General features: G+C 38.8%; 2 protein-coding genes across 3 annotated transcripts; one reads left to right on the top strand and one right to left on the bottom strand.

Annotated features, from left to right (window-relative positions):
- The first annotated feature begins 379 nt into the window (after positions 1–379).
- Positions 380–4,063, top strand: TRAPPC6B (trafficking protein particle complex subunit 6B). Its single transcript, XM_010711753.4, has 6 exons — positions 380–594; positions 680–747; positions 1,617–1,734; positions 2,358–2,441; positions 2,886–2,979; positions 3,539–4,063. Exons 1-6 carry the CDS (start codon positions 514–516, stop codon positions 3,568–3,570), a joined length of 477 nt encoding a protein of 158 aa, XP_010710055.3. The 5' UTR covers positions 380–513; the 3' UTR covers positions 3,571–4,063.
- A 1,539-nt stretch (positions 4,064–5,602) lies between these two features.
- GEMIN2 (gem nuclear organelle associated protein 2) lies at positions 5,603–13,392 on the bottom strand. 2 transcript variants are annotated; one of them, XR_793718.4, is made up of 10 exons: positions 13,199–13,392; positions 12,700–12,784; positions 11,487–11,576; positions 9,709–9,768; positions 9,415–9,525; positions 8,750–8,794; positions 7,976–8,044; positions 6,657–6,767; positions 6,380–6,545; positions 5,603–6,053 (listed from the first exon to the last, which is right to left on the bottom strand). XR_793718.4 is itself a non-coding variant. In XM_010711704.4 (10 exons), exons 1-10 carry the CDS (start codon positions 13,318–13,320, stop codon positions 6,014–6,016), a joined length of 792 nt encoding a protein of 263 aa, XP_010710006.1. In that variant the 5' UTR covers positions 13,321–13,392; the 3' UTR covers positions 5,603–6,013. The 2 variants fall into 2 exon arrangements, 1 of the variants encoding a protein (XP_010710006.1); XM_010711704.4 differs by having other exon boundaries at positions 6,380–6,438.
- Positions 13,393–13,822: the final 430 nt, after the last annotated feature.

The following is a 13,822-nucleotide window of genomic DNA, read 5'->3' as shown; positions in this document are numbered from 1 at the left end:
CGAGCCAATTAGGCGGGGCGTTACTGCGGGCTGCCGCGTTGGACGCTCCCGCGCGGCGCAACGTGAACTTCTGTAACGGGCTCTCGCGCGGAGCGGCGTGGGATGGGTGTTGCGGGCTCTGGGCTGTAGTTCTCCCCCAGCTGCCCGCCGGGACGCTGCTCTAACGGAACACGGGTGCCGTTTTTGCTGGGGCGCCTCGGGCTGCATCCCGCGCCCCGCTGGTTGCCATCTTAGAGGCAGGAAATGGAGGATGAATAGAAAGTGACATTTGACTAATTAAAAAAAAAAACAACAAAAAACACAAAAGCGATCTTTCCTCTCTCATACACGCCCCGAGATAAGCTGGCTTCTCCCCCTGCTCGGCTCTTCACTTCGCCTCGCCCAGCCCCGGCGCGGCAGCCCAGAGCCCTCCCGCTCCCGGAAGGGGCGGTGCAGCGGCTCCCGGCTCCCGACGGCGGGCCGTTGCCGTTGCCGTGACGGCGGGGGAGTGGGGACGCCCGCAGTGGAGCGGACATGGCGGACGAGGCGCTGTTCCTGCTGCTGCACAACGAGATGGTGGCGGGGCTGTACCGAGCCGCCGAGCAGGGCGAAGGGGTGAGTGGGGCCGGTGTCGCCCCCGAGGCCGTCCGGCGGCGGCCGGGCCAGAGGCTGAGGCGGCGGCTGCCCTTGTGTCTTGCAGGAGAACGGCCGCTGCACCACCAAGCTGGAGAGCATGGGCTTCCGCGTCGGGCAGGGGCTGATCGAGAGGTGGGTGTGAAGGGTAGTTCTGCAATTGGCTACCGCGAGATTTCCCCTTCCTAAGGGCCTCTCAGCCCTTGGATCTTCCGTCTCCCGGTGCCTCGCTGCGCAGTCTCGGGTTGTGTGGAGAATCCCGAGCTCCCAATGTCACGTTATCATAGAATCACTAAAGTTGGAAAGGACCATGAAGAGCATCCAGTCCAACCATCAGCCCAGTAACCATGCCCCTCTGTGCCACATCCACACGGTTCTTGAACACTTCCAGGGATGCTGATTCTCCCACCTCCCTGGACAGCCCGTTCCAATGCACTACCACTATGTAGGTTAGTTGTTTTTCCTAATATCCAGCCTGAACCTCCCCTGGCATAACTTAAAGCCATCACCTCTCATCCTGAATCGCTGTTACCTGAGACAAGAGTTGATCAAAGACCATCAGGGAGAATACAGGGGGAGAACTGTGAAGAAGGAAGGCACTTTTCAGAAGTGAAGTTTGGTGTGTTTGTTCCTACGTGTTTGGCTTTTTTTTTGGTTGATATTTTCAATATTCGAAGGAGCCCTTCCAAACAGTACTATATATGAGAGCTCTATGTTAAGATATCTTTATGTACTTCAGCTGTCTTTGATGATCGTATAGTTGAAACTCATTTATTCTTACCATAGTGCTGCAAATATTAAGATAAAACTATGTTACTCAACTTATATACATGGTGAAAGCTGAGTGTTGCTAGCATGATAGCTGGAACATTGATCTCTGTAACGTTCTCAAAAGTCATGTTGTACAGTACCATTTTTTTGGTATTATTTTGTATTTTTCAGCTTAATTAGTCAAGTTGTTGCATATACATTTGTTATTGACATATTTCTCACTTGTCTTTTAGGTTTACAAAAGATACAGCCAGGTTCAAGGATGAATTAGATATTATGAAGTTCATTTGCAAAGATTTTTGGACAACTGTATTCAAAAAACAAATAGACAACCTAAGGACTAATCATCAGGTACTAATGCTCTAGAATACAATTTAAGTTAGAAAATCAGTAACACTATTTTGTGTTATATGTGGATTTTTTTGTTTGTCTTCATTTAGGATATATTACCTGGGAAGAAACCCAGAAAGAATGTTCTTAGTTTTTGTTTTTTTTAAAAAAAGCAGTTTTTAGAAGTCCGTGTTGGCGCAGATTTTGAGAATAGAATTTAGTAACTGCTTATGATGTATTTCTTGCCACCCTCTTTGAAAAGACTAAATGTTTTCAATTTCATACGCAGTGTTGTGGAATTACAAACTGACAGGACAGTAATGCTTACAGTTTATTAAGACTCACACAGGAACTTTTTCATGAATCTCAATGTATTTTAGTAGAAAACTAGTGTGAGAAATTACATTGCTGCCTTAAAATTTATTTAAATAGAATGTTTGTCTTGAAGTCATTTTTTTATTTGGAAAAAGATTTACAGTTTTCAGCAGTCAAGACACTTAGTTGCACCCTACTGAACATAATTCTATACGAAACAGCTGAAAAACTTCCTAAAGTTTGCTTGTTGATGATGTTGCTTGGTAGAATTCTGATTACATTTCATTAGAAACTCAATTAAAAGCTTTTTTTTTTTTTTTTTTAAACAGGGTATTTATGTTCTTCAAGACAACAAATTTCGACTCTTGACACAAATGTCTGCAGGAAAGCAGTATTTAGAACATGCACCAAAGGTACCCTTCTTGGGATCTATGAATTTGATTGGAATCATCTTGGTCTATTAATAATAACTTGAAATTTTGTAGTTGAATGGACACAAACCCACCAAAAGGGAAGCTAAAATTTAGTCTCCAAAAACTGATTTTCAGAAATGCACCTTGTTTGAGAACAGTTTATTTGGTCTGTGTTTCAAGAAACAGTCATAGTGATTTTTGAAATGTTGTTACACTTCAGCTACTTGATGGTGGGAGCTGTACTGACTGCAAGTGGAAAATCATTGAGCTGATGTATTTTGTGTGCAGTTCAGGAAGAAACTTCTGCCACTGTCACAGTACACTGATGAACAATAACAAAACCTCCATAGTTTTACATTGTCAAAGTGATAAGTCTTCAGTTCTTCAGTATTTTGCAACAGGCTTCACCCTTGAAACTTCTTTAAAATGTAACTTTATGTTTAGTATTTAGCATTTACCTGTGGACTAATCAGAGGGGGCCTATCGAATTTGGGAATAAAGAGTATTGTAACAGCTGAAGTTTCATCAATGCCTGCATGTAAGTACTTCTCAAGGATACTCCTCTATTAGCTCATTTGATAACTTTAGTCACCAACTTCACTGTGCTTTACTGTTATAAAATACTGACAGTGAACCTCCATGACATTAAAGTGGAAAGCTACATTAAAAACTTGTATTTCCATTTGGAGGCATCAGATGCAAAAGGGTGTACATCCAGAACTCCACTGCAGTAATTGAAGATAAAAATGGCTATTTATGTGCTCTTTGTTTATAGAAGTCAGTAAAAAAGGTAGTAAGTGAAGGCCATTGTAACTACATAAGCTGATTAAGATGGAGCTAAATATTTCCATGAGCTTTGAACAAGAAAACTGCTGTAATGTGGGCCAACGATCAACTAAAAAAAAGGTGAATGTGTTCCATTGGAGTTAGATTTAAATGCTAAATTTAAATCGTGGCTAGATTCTCACAATTAAACCATACGATTTCTAAGGAATGTTTCAATGTCTTAACAAAAAAATGTCTTAAAAAGAAAGTAACTACTTGGAGTAATAAATCTGAAGTTGATGCTTTGATCTGACTTTGCATTCTCTTTGCAGGTAAATTCCAGGTGATGATACAGAAAATGTAGAGCATGTTCAAATCCGGGTATCTACCTTAAAAATCCTCTGTCTATGGTTTTGGTATTTTGGTTTGGCTTTGTATGTAGCGTGTAAATTATAGCACTGTGCAGCACAATTCCAAGGTATATAATAAATATTTGTTAAAATAATGCTGTTCTTGTATCTTGGTATGAAATTAATTCCGTACCAAGGTATTAATGTCTGTCATGGTAAAACTGTCCTCTCAAAAGTTTCCAACAAAAGATTTATAGTACTAAATCAAACAATAGGCAGATTTTAAGAACAGAGTAAAGTCACAATGAAGACTCAGTTGGTATAATAAACAAATGTGTTTTGTGTCACCTAAGAAATGAGGCAGCAACTTTCCATTATTCTGAGGAAACAATTATTGCATAAATCAGCAGTCTTAATTAACAGCATTCAGTGGAATATAGAAATGATATGAGCGGATAAAGATAACTTATTTCTACAAAAATAAAGGTATATCCTATGCCTCTAAAATTAATGGTTGTTTGTTTTTGCATCAGAAGAATTGTACAGCTAAGGACATCTACAACCAGCAAAGGCAATTTGCTTTAGTTTATTATGCATAAATTCAGTGTTAGTTTTTTTTTTGTTTAATTGCTAGCTAAACTCAGTTCTGTAATGAGTGTGTGCAGCAAGATGATTAGGTCAGCAAGAAGCTATATAGACATCAGCAAGACCCTAGAGGAGATTGGGGGTTGCTGGATACTACCTGTAACAACATTTGTGTAACAATATGTATCTTGCTTTTGGTAAGCATGAAAAACATCTCGTTTAAACTTGTAACAAGTTTTACTGCAAGACTTTTCTATTGGCAGGGTCAAGTCTTACACTTTCAGAAATGTGAGAACGTCCTGTGATTGCAACTCAGTTTCTACTTTGAGACCAGCAAATAACTGGCTAGATGTAAAAAATAATGCACTAGAACAACATTTTTGTCTGTTTTAACCATCTTGTGTTGGAATAAATGTTTGTTGTCCAAGTGCATGGACAACTTTTATCTCCTAGAGTAGATAAAAGTAACCATGGTGCTTGGAGCTCTGTAGGGATCAGATGTATGACTCAAAACACTGAGCACTTACACTGGTAGGTTACAGGAAGGTTGTGGTGGTTGTCCACCTGCACAATTCAAGCTTCTCTGAAATTGTAAGGTTAGAGAATTAGCTGATCACTATTTTTCTTGAGTGCATTTTGTGGGTGCTTCAGTTGCCAACTCATGCTGTTTTTTAGATGCTGTTATTAAAGGGACTGACTTGCACTGCACCTCACAGATGGACACTTCAGTGACGCCCACACAACTTGGTAGGCCATTTTGTAATTTCCTTCTCTAAAATTAAAACTGGAGTAGTTTATTTCATTTTCACTTGACAGTTAAAATTACTGTTCCACATAAAGAAGTGCTAATAATTCTAAGTTACACTATGGGCTTAATCATTAACTCATGCTTAATGATATGTCTTTTTTAAATAGTGAGGAATTGACATCTGCTTCCTGTACAGTGTGAAATTCAATATTGTCTATCAGTCTGCTGTTACCAGCAGAAATCAGAGTTCCTTTAAACTGGATTTTCAACTGCTGAAGATAACTAAAACCCAATAGAATCACCTACATACAAAGCAGACACCAATATTCTTGGCAAAGCACTCCCTGTTCAATATGTTCAATCAAATATGTGAGCTAACATATTTGTCAAGATATTATACAGAAAATAAATTTCCCCTTTTTATTTAATAAATGCTTCTGTTAAAGAGTACTGAATACAGCTGTGCCTTTTCCCCTGGTTTCTGCCACTGTTTACTATAAAGTAGCAAATATTATTACTCAGGAAATCTATGCACTACCTCCTTTTATGTTTTGGTAAGATAATTGTTTCAGTAATTCACTGGCTATGGTTGTACTGTTTAGCAGTATTTAAGCTCAGGAACTATTTCCTGAAAAAACACTGGATCCCAGTTGTGTAGGCTTCTGAAGTAAGGGAGTTGTTAAGTACTATGAAAAATGAGAAAAGCCACAATGTTTAAGAACACTTTAAAGGACATTTTAGTTTTATTAAAAAAAAGACCTCAAGGGTTGTGTATTAGATAAGGAACAGTCATCTGTGACATCTCCTTAAACTTGGAAGTCTTTACCTAATGGCAGCATCCGCAGGATTACTCCGATGGTAAAAATTTATAATGAAGAATCTATTACACTAAGACAGTTGCTTGAGAGATAATGACAGAATTCATGGACCATTTTATAATGAGGATACTGGAGAGTAATACCTTCATGCTAAAGATCAGCTTAAGTTATTCACAGCTGTCCCAAATGAATTATGTTGAGGGTGCTCTGAAGAAGTCGTATTGTACTTTACAGAAAGACACTGCACGCTTCAGACCTGTACACTGTTTGTACTATGGCAACAGAAAGTGGTTCTCTCAGAAAAGTCTAGGAGGGTTCATCAGCTAAATCACGTTGATCAAAGTATCTAGGGGAGAGAAGTGGAATACAGTAAGAAAACTAATGCAACACACTCCTTTGCTCTGAGTTGTTAGACCATTTGCTTTCCAGGTTTAATTTAGTATTTCTATCATATTTATAGCTTCATGTTTGAGGGGGTTCACCAGAGAAAACCAATGTGTTTCCTTTGTTTTAGCCTTAGGTTTGTCTTAAGTCCTGGTAACTAAGTATGTCTGCTACATATATCCAGACTACTTGGATTGACTTTCACTTTAAAGGAATCTATATCAGCACAAGGATAATCACACTTATTCTGGACATACTCTGCTATTTTATATCTGTAGTTTGCATTACCTGCTAACTAAGCAGATTAACAGGTTCAGAGCTGAAACTTGCTCTTCATTCTTGTTCTCCTGAAAGAGAAACAAATCCCAGAACAGTTTTTCTGTTAACCATATCCACTAGAAAAAAGTTACCTGCCATGTTACATGTTGTAGTCTTCCTCTCATTCTCCCGCAGACTTCAAATGTAAAAAAAATAACTTATCAAGAATTTAAGAGCTGAAAAGTCATTTTCGTGATAATTTATGAAGTTGAAACAGTCCTTTGCACAATGTTAAATTAAATCTTACCTCTAGTACTCTCACTTCTGAGCACCGCCTTGCCAGCTGTCGAATAAGGGAGTGAGCTTCAGGTAACAAAGGTTTTTCAAGGCATGCTAACAGAGCATAAAACCATCTACCCTGTGTGGATTGAAATAGTGAGTTTTTAATTATGGGCACTTCTTTGAAATTTTAAGAATGTAAGAAAAACATGTTACATGTAGTAGGCCTTGAGCACAGGTCTCATAGCAAAATTTCATTTAAGTGCCATTGCCAGAATGGAAAAATTTGATGGGCCAGATTAGAGAATTTACAGGCATAGAATTTTATGCCTGTAAATAAGCTTCTTGTGAGCATGCTCCTCGATTTCCTGCCTTTTTTTTTTTTTAAAGTTTCTTCTACTAATCTAAGGGAAGCACTATTCGAGCAATATCTAAAGAATATTACATAATTATTATTTTTTAACTTCATAAACCATTGAAAAATATTCTAAATAATGAATATATTAAGTCAGATCTTTGTGGAAGTAATGCTGTTACATCAGCCTTGGGATTTACCCCACTGCAAAAACACGTCCTTTGTTTTTTACTTACTGAACATTGTAATATTATAAACATCACTTTTGCTACCAGTCTAACTTATTAATTCCAGTGCCTAGTATCTTTCATGATGGGATTTAACTGAACAGTGTGCACATCCTCTGCAGCATATTGGTCACTAAAAGGTCAGAACAGAAAAGGCTTTTAAGCAACTCAAAAAAACCAAGAAGCTGTATTTAGTATTGTGGAAGTAAGTTTTCATTACTCATTTATTTTGTGGTACATAGCTAGTTAATCTAGCTGTGGCCTAACTTCATGCTAATGTACTCCATCAGTCTCAATTTTATACCAGATTGGATCTGTTTCCACACTAACATAGATCAGATAGTCAGTGCTGCACATGAAAAGATTAAATGTATCTCTTTTAGCAGAATACCATGCATGTCCAAACTAAAACAGATATGTTGGCAAATACAGCCTGTAGCTCACTGACTTCAAAGCTTCTGTACTCTGGCTCTCTTCTCTCTCCAGCACTCTTCCGACCTCGCAGATTAAGTTATTGTGGACAGCAAATGAAATGGAGGAGTTTAAACAGTACCTGAAAGATCTCTATCTGTTGTTTTGTAATTACCCTTTCAAAAAGTTCTGTGTATGTTCCAATCTAGCATCTACTCAGGTGATTTTTGAGAACTGAATACAGTACATGTATCTAGAGAACTAGTTGCAAACTAAAATAATTTCACAGAAAACAGGGCATAATGTACCCCTTATTTGATGTGCTCACATGCAAGTAGTTAGAAAAAAAATTACCAGTTCTGGAGTAAATTTTCTCTCTCCAAACCAGCTTATCAGGTATTCTAAGACACTGGTTACTGTGGCCTTCAAAAGAGAAACAAAGACACAATGCAGTATCTGCAAAGTTTTGTTTTGCTGTCCCTCTACCCAAAGGATTACAATACATGAAAAGCAAACATGATTTTTGTCTTTAAATATGGACATGTTTCCACTCAACTGTACTTCTATATGGCATTTAGTTCAGGTGGAGATTACATGTAAGTGTAAAGTACATGCTAAAGCATATCATGGAAAAAAAGCTTTTTAAAAAACTAAGAGCTTTATATAAAGCAACTTTCTGTGTTAACAAGATGCTACAGATAGATAACAAAAAAAGACATCATACTGACTATTTCTATATAAGAATGACCAGTGAGAAATGTAGTAAACATTGTTCTTGTTAGTCTTGCAATGCAAGTTGAAGGACTGCGCTTAAAAGACTTAAAATGATAACTTACTGTAAGCCCCTAAAAGAGGCACTCAAACATTAGAATGTTCTATAAAGAAATTATGAGGAGAAAATATGCTAACATTTAGTTACCGTAAATGTTTGCTGGTATAACTGTTTGTAGTTAAAGGTGAGAACGTTTTTTCCTTGTAAGTGTACATTGAATAGCAGTTGGAATAAACAATCACCTTAGCACAGAAAAATAGGTAAGACTTATGCAACTGATGGAACACAGGAAGTACCAGCTTTTGCTGGTACTTCACTATGCTGTCCTAAGACGTAGGCTTAAGATGTAGGCTTACCTGATTCATTCTGCTTACAATACTTAGCAAAGGAGGAAAGCCAACCTAGAAAAAGTCAAGTTGGAAAACGCAGAAACATCACAAACACCTTTTTTTCTAAGTTAGAACTTACTAACATTTGATCAGAACATCTGTAATACAACGAGAAAACTGTAATTATTTTGAATTCTGTTCCGAGCTTTGACATCTATTAAAAACAACAAAACAATATTCAAGTAACTTCAAGATAAGGTCTAGCCAAATTTGGTATCAAATAGCATTGCCTTTGTTTTTACTTGTAAAACAGGGGTGTTTTTTTTTTTTTTTTTTTTTTTAAAAAAAGCTGCAGTGAAGGGCATTTTTATAGAGCAGCATGTACAAGGACAGGAAGCACCTTCACAAAACACTGAACCAGACTATGGGTGAAATTCTCCATTCTGTTCCAGCAGTGAATTAGTGTGTTCTAGCTAGGAGCAGATGAGGGAACTTCCCCAATTTTTTGGCTGAACTAATAGACTTGTTCTCTGTTTCACTCAGTTTCAACTTAAAAGAGAAGAGAAATGGGTCTTACTGAGCTCACCAGACAGCTTGCTTCATATTAAGCGTAACGTGGTAATAAACAGTAGCATTGTTTCTGGCAGCTATTTGTGAAAATAACAGCTGAAGATTAGTCCTTTTATACTCACCTTTATGTAATCAACTCCTAGATTTTCATTATCAGATTCTGCATCTATTTCTGCATATACTCTTTCACCCAGGCAGAACTTCTTCCAACCTTCTTCATCCTCTAACTTGGGCTGAAATAAATAGAAATAAATGAAAAAACTGAAATATGGCTATCTTGAAGACAAAAAAAAACAAAACAGACATGATAGTTGAATTACTGCTGTAATTCAAGCAGTTGAATTACACTGTAAAGCAAGATTAACCACAAATTTAATGACTAGGAAAAACACATAACTGTTATGAATTCTACTCACCATGTTAACATTACTGTCCAAATCCTGCGACCGCCAGTGATTCCTGTGCTTGTTCAGGCTCTGAATAATTAAAGCCAAATCAGTTTTAACTTTACAGTTATTAGATCCTAGCCATAATCTTATCTTCTTAAAAAAGGAACTTCTGAAATCAGTAAAGACATTCCTGAGTACATATTCCTCTAGCCTCTTAGTATAAATATAACTGTTATTTATAGTGGGTTTTTGGAGATAATATTAAAGCCAAAGGAATTTTAAAGTCTACTGCATAAAGCTTTAAGTTTAAATAGTAAGTTTTACTAGTCTTAAAATCCTTCTTTATGCTTGCTGTAACAAGAAAAAAACAATTGGGTTTGGCAAAAAAGCAAACATAAGACCAATACCATGTTTCCAACAGTGCTCTGTATCTCTATACAGTGCCTATTGTGAAAGACAGCAGGCTTACTTCCCTAAAACATTTCTTTTGACAGGAATGCCACGTAAGACAAATTGGTCTCCATGACAATTTCCTATTGAAAGTATAAGCTTTTGTAATGGAAATATTTTTCCCTCTATATAATCAGTGAATATAAAGATGTTATAATTATGAAATAAACAAGAGAGTTTGGCTAAGCAGGTTATAATAACAAAAAGAGAATAGATAGAATGCTTACCCCGTCCTAAGCTTGCTGCAAAACTCCAGAGGAGGGATCTCCAGAAGAGATCCTTCCCTCTGGCAGTCAGCTCTTAAATAGGTCTAGGAGAGGTGGAGCCAGGCTCCACCTCTTTCAGCAGCACAGGTGAATTGCCTTCACCTGTGCTCCCGTGGCTGACTCATTGCTTGCCTCAGGTGGTCAATCAGATGTTCAGGCTATGATTCAGCAGTTCCCATACACCCTCATTCAATTTTTACTCTAACAGTAAAATTAACCACTAAAAAAAAAAAAAAAAGTGCTGCAATTAACGCTAGTTGATACATAATGTATTGACAAGTGACTTTTGATGCTCTTTTCCCTTAACTATCTCCACCTTCGCTGCTTTATCTTCCCCAAAAAATAGAGTAAATGAGCTCATACTAAGCTCAATACCACAGCAGCTTCAGTACAATTGATTATACTTCAGTGTATTCAGGTATTTTTACAATGCAATACCAGTACATTATAAGCATGCCTTCAGCAGTACTGGAGCTGTAAAATATCTTCATATGCACCCTGTTTGAATAGTGCACAGAGAGACACTGTTCAGCTCTGCATTTCTTTTCTGTAAAAGCAAGGTACAAGTGTGGTAGGAAAGTCTATGCTAACACTGCATCCGCACAAATCTATTTTAGCAAATCAGTATTTCTGACAATAATGGCTCCCACTAATACCCACAGGACCCTAAATGGACTGTGTTTTACATATATGAATCTCATGGTGGGTAGGAATTCACTTGTTCTATAGCTCTACAGAACAATGTAGAATACTGTTGGTTTTAGTGTCACTGTGTAAAATCAAAGTGATTTTTGTCCTTCCTCAAGTATTCTCTGTATCATTCAGTGTAAATACTGCCAGATATTTTTGCTTTATTTTTATTTAACATGACTCTCAGGAAGGAGATTTAAGAAGATTTCAGAAGTTTTAAAAGCCTCACAGTATTTTTTTTTATTATTATTTTTTTTTAAGAAATTCAAATAGTTAACTAGCAACATCTTATCAAAATGTTATGACTTTATGGTAGAAAAGATATGTTTGTCCCCCCTAAAGCACAGATGTACAAGTTAAAACACCCCCCCACTTCCCATCACACAAAGAATTTTCTACCTGACGAACAGATGAGAAATTGGCCACTTGCTGCTGCTGCCACTTGAGTGTTGGAGAATATCCTTCTGGAGCAGGCTGACATCCAGAAATCTAAGGAAATACTGGTAATAATTATAATGTATAAAAAGCTTTATAAAAATAATCCTTAAAGAACAAGAGAATTAGTAAATAACTACCAGCAGATAAAAATAGAAGTAGTCAATTTAAAAAAGGTAATTTCCTGACAACTAATTTAACAGTTGGTCTAGACAAAATTTCTCCTGCTTGATAGTGTACGTACACAAAGAAGGAAAATTCAATATGCAGCGTGTGCTGTTGAAGAACCTTTTAAGGTCATCTTTTTAGCACCTGTTCTGCCTTAACTTCCCTGTTAATAAAGGAGAATGCTCTTTCCTTAGCTTCGACAGGTGCTGTTAATAGTAGGAGTTCTTTTTGCTCAGATAGTAAGTTGGGGAAGACAGTAAAAAAAAAAAAATCTTTTAGGAAATTAACTGACAATTAAGTAGATATAACCTCTTCAGAGATTAGCATGAAAGAATTACAGTACAGAAAAATCTTTCTACAAATGTTTAAGAATGCTGTTATGAAGAAGTGAGACAAATGAATAGAACAGCCACAAGGTACATGGTCATGTCAATACTAGAAGCTTTAGCATAGCAATCTAACAGGGAGATTATACAGTTTTCATGGAAGAAAGACAAAATTGGGCACTTGAAATATTTGGAAGTAAATTAAAAAAAAAAAGCAATGTGACAACAGAAAAATCCACTTGTAAGTGGAAATCCCAATAAGAGGTTCCACCAGGAAGTGAAGAAATGGTGCTGGCATTTAATCTTACGTTAGCTATACTTACTGCTCTTACTGACTTATACAAGATATATTTTTGAATCTAGATACAGATATTGCTTTCTTCTAAAGCTTATGTACGTTTTATGATAGACTTGTAAAATTTAGCTCAGCATTTGATTCCTTCAGGCAGAAAAAGTCTGCTGTGTGTCAGTTAGTAGGGGTATGACTGATTTAAACTGATCAGCTACAAAGACTGCTTATTATCCAGAAATTCAACGGGCATTTCTTCAAACCCTGAAGTTTCATTTATTTCATTAAGCGCTTTAAGATCCAGCAAACTGCTGTTTTAGTTATGCTCACGACTCCCCCATCTTTCCTGCTGCTTGTTTCTTAAAGCAAAAGGCATAAAGCAGCCCAAACTTACTGCAATGTTTACCGTCTGCTTCTTTCTTAGTTTCTTGGGGTCTATTTGTGCCACGACCACATCTGGGCATCGCGCTGCTTCAATCCTACAAAACAAAATCAAACTGCTGTATTGCAATGGGCGGTTATAGGCTGAATACGGCACCTGCGGAAATCTTCACTTAAGCAAAAAACAATTGATTCTGCAGGCAATTCTTACAGAAAGTCTGACTTCAGAATTACCAAGTATTCCCTCTTCATACAAGTGCACCGGCGCCCTTGAAGCTCGTACGCTCCTAAGTTGCCTTGACAAGTGAGGCTGCGCATCCCAAAGCGACATCCTGGGACGCTACTGGCCACACGGAGCCCAAAACCGGACCGCCGTCTTCTTCGAACAGAGCTCCAGCACAGGGCGCGGGGCTCGCCGGGGAATAACGGGCCCCTCGGGCAAACGCAGCGAGAAACGCGCAGCCCCGACGGAGCCCGACCGGCCCGCCGCCAGCCCCCAGCCCGCCACTCACTGGACGCGCCTCAGGTACTCTTGCGGCGTCCGGGGCGGCACGGTGGGGTCGAAGTCGTCGGGTAGGTCATAGTCTCCAACAGGCAGCAGCCGCGGCATCAGCTCCTCCACAGTCGACTCCATCGCCCCGCCGGCCGCAGCGGCCAGCACGCCTGCTCTCGCGAGAGACGCGACCTCGCGCAGGCGGAGCGCCGCCGGCGCCGTGACCGGGCGTTACGGCCCTTGCGAGGGCTGTGGGCTGTTTCGCCGGGCGGTGGGGGTGGCCGTGATGCCGGGGAACTGGCCAAAGCGACAGCCCCATTCCTGAGCTGGACGGGAGCCCTGATAACCACATTTAGGCCCTACGTCATTCTCACGTACCTTAGCTTTTGCAAGTGGTTCTTCACAACTCACTCGTTGATAACACTGCCTATTCCTCCTGAGCACGGGCAGTAATAATGCTTATCCCTTCCTTGACACGTCTAGAGATCTGTGGTGAAAATTAATTGTCTAAAGTGCTATAAATCCAGGTGTAGAACTGGAAGTGTTTGGCTGAGATTTCATTTTGTTTCTGTATAGGTTTATCTAAATAGTAATGGACTGGATCCCAAATCAAAATCAAAGCAGCAGTAGCACTGAGCTGGGT

Source organism: Meleagris gallopavo, chromosome 5, assembly GCF_905368555.1.
Source record: "Meleagris gallopavo chromosome 5, MGAL_WU_HG_1.1, whole genome shotgun sequence".
NCBI lineage: Eukaryota > Metazoa > Chordata > Aves > Galliformes > Phasianidae > Meleagris > Meleagris gallopavo.
The sequence above is the reverse complement of the archived record's forward strand: the minus strand, read 5'-3'. Positions and strand labels throughout refer to the sequence as shown.

What these genes read in the sequence shown, in the direction of transcription:
- TRAPPC6B (XM_010711753.4), top strand. Translation starts at nt 514, where the DNA reads ATGGCGGACGAGGCGCTGTTCCTGCTGCTGCACAACGAGATGGTGGCG. An exon ending in ACCTAAGGACTAATCATCAG is followed by an intron (nt 1,735 to 2,357) that starts GTACTAATGCTC and finishes TTTTTTAAACAG; the next exon opens with GGTATTTATGTTCTTCAAGA. An exon ending in AGTTTCATCAATGCCTGCAT is followed by an intron (nt 2,980 to 3,538) that starts GTAAGTACTTCT and finishes TTCTCTTTGCAG; the next exon opens with GTAAATTCCAGGTGATGATA.
- GEMIN2 (XM_010711704.4), bottom strand. Translation starts at nt 13,320, where the DNA reads ATGGAGTCGACTGTGGAGGAGCTGATGCCGCGGCTGCTGCCTGTTGGA. An exon ending in AGCAGACGGTAAACATTGCA is followed by an intron (nt 11,577 to 12,699) that starts GTAAGTTTGGGC and finishes GTATTTCCTTAG; the next exon opens with ATTTCTGGATGTCAGCCTGC. An exon ending in TAGGAGTTGATTACATAAAG is followed by an intron (nt 8,795 to 9,414) that starts GTGAGTATAAAA and finishes GACTTTTTCTAG; the next exon opens with GTTGGCTTTCCTCCTTTGCT.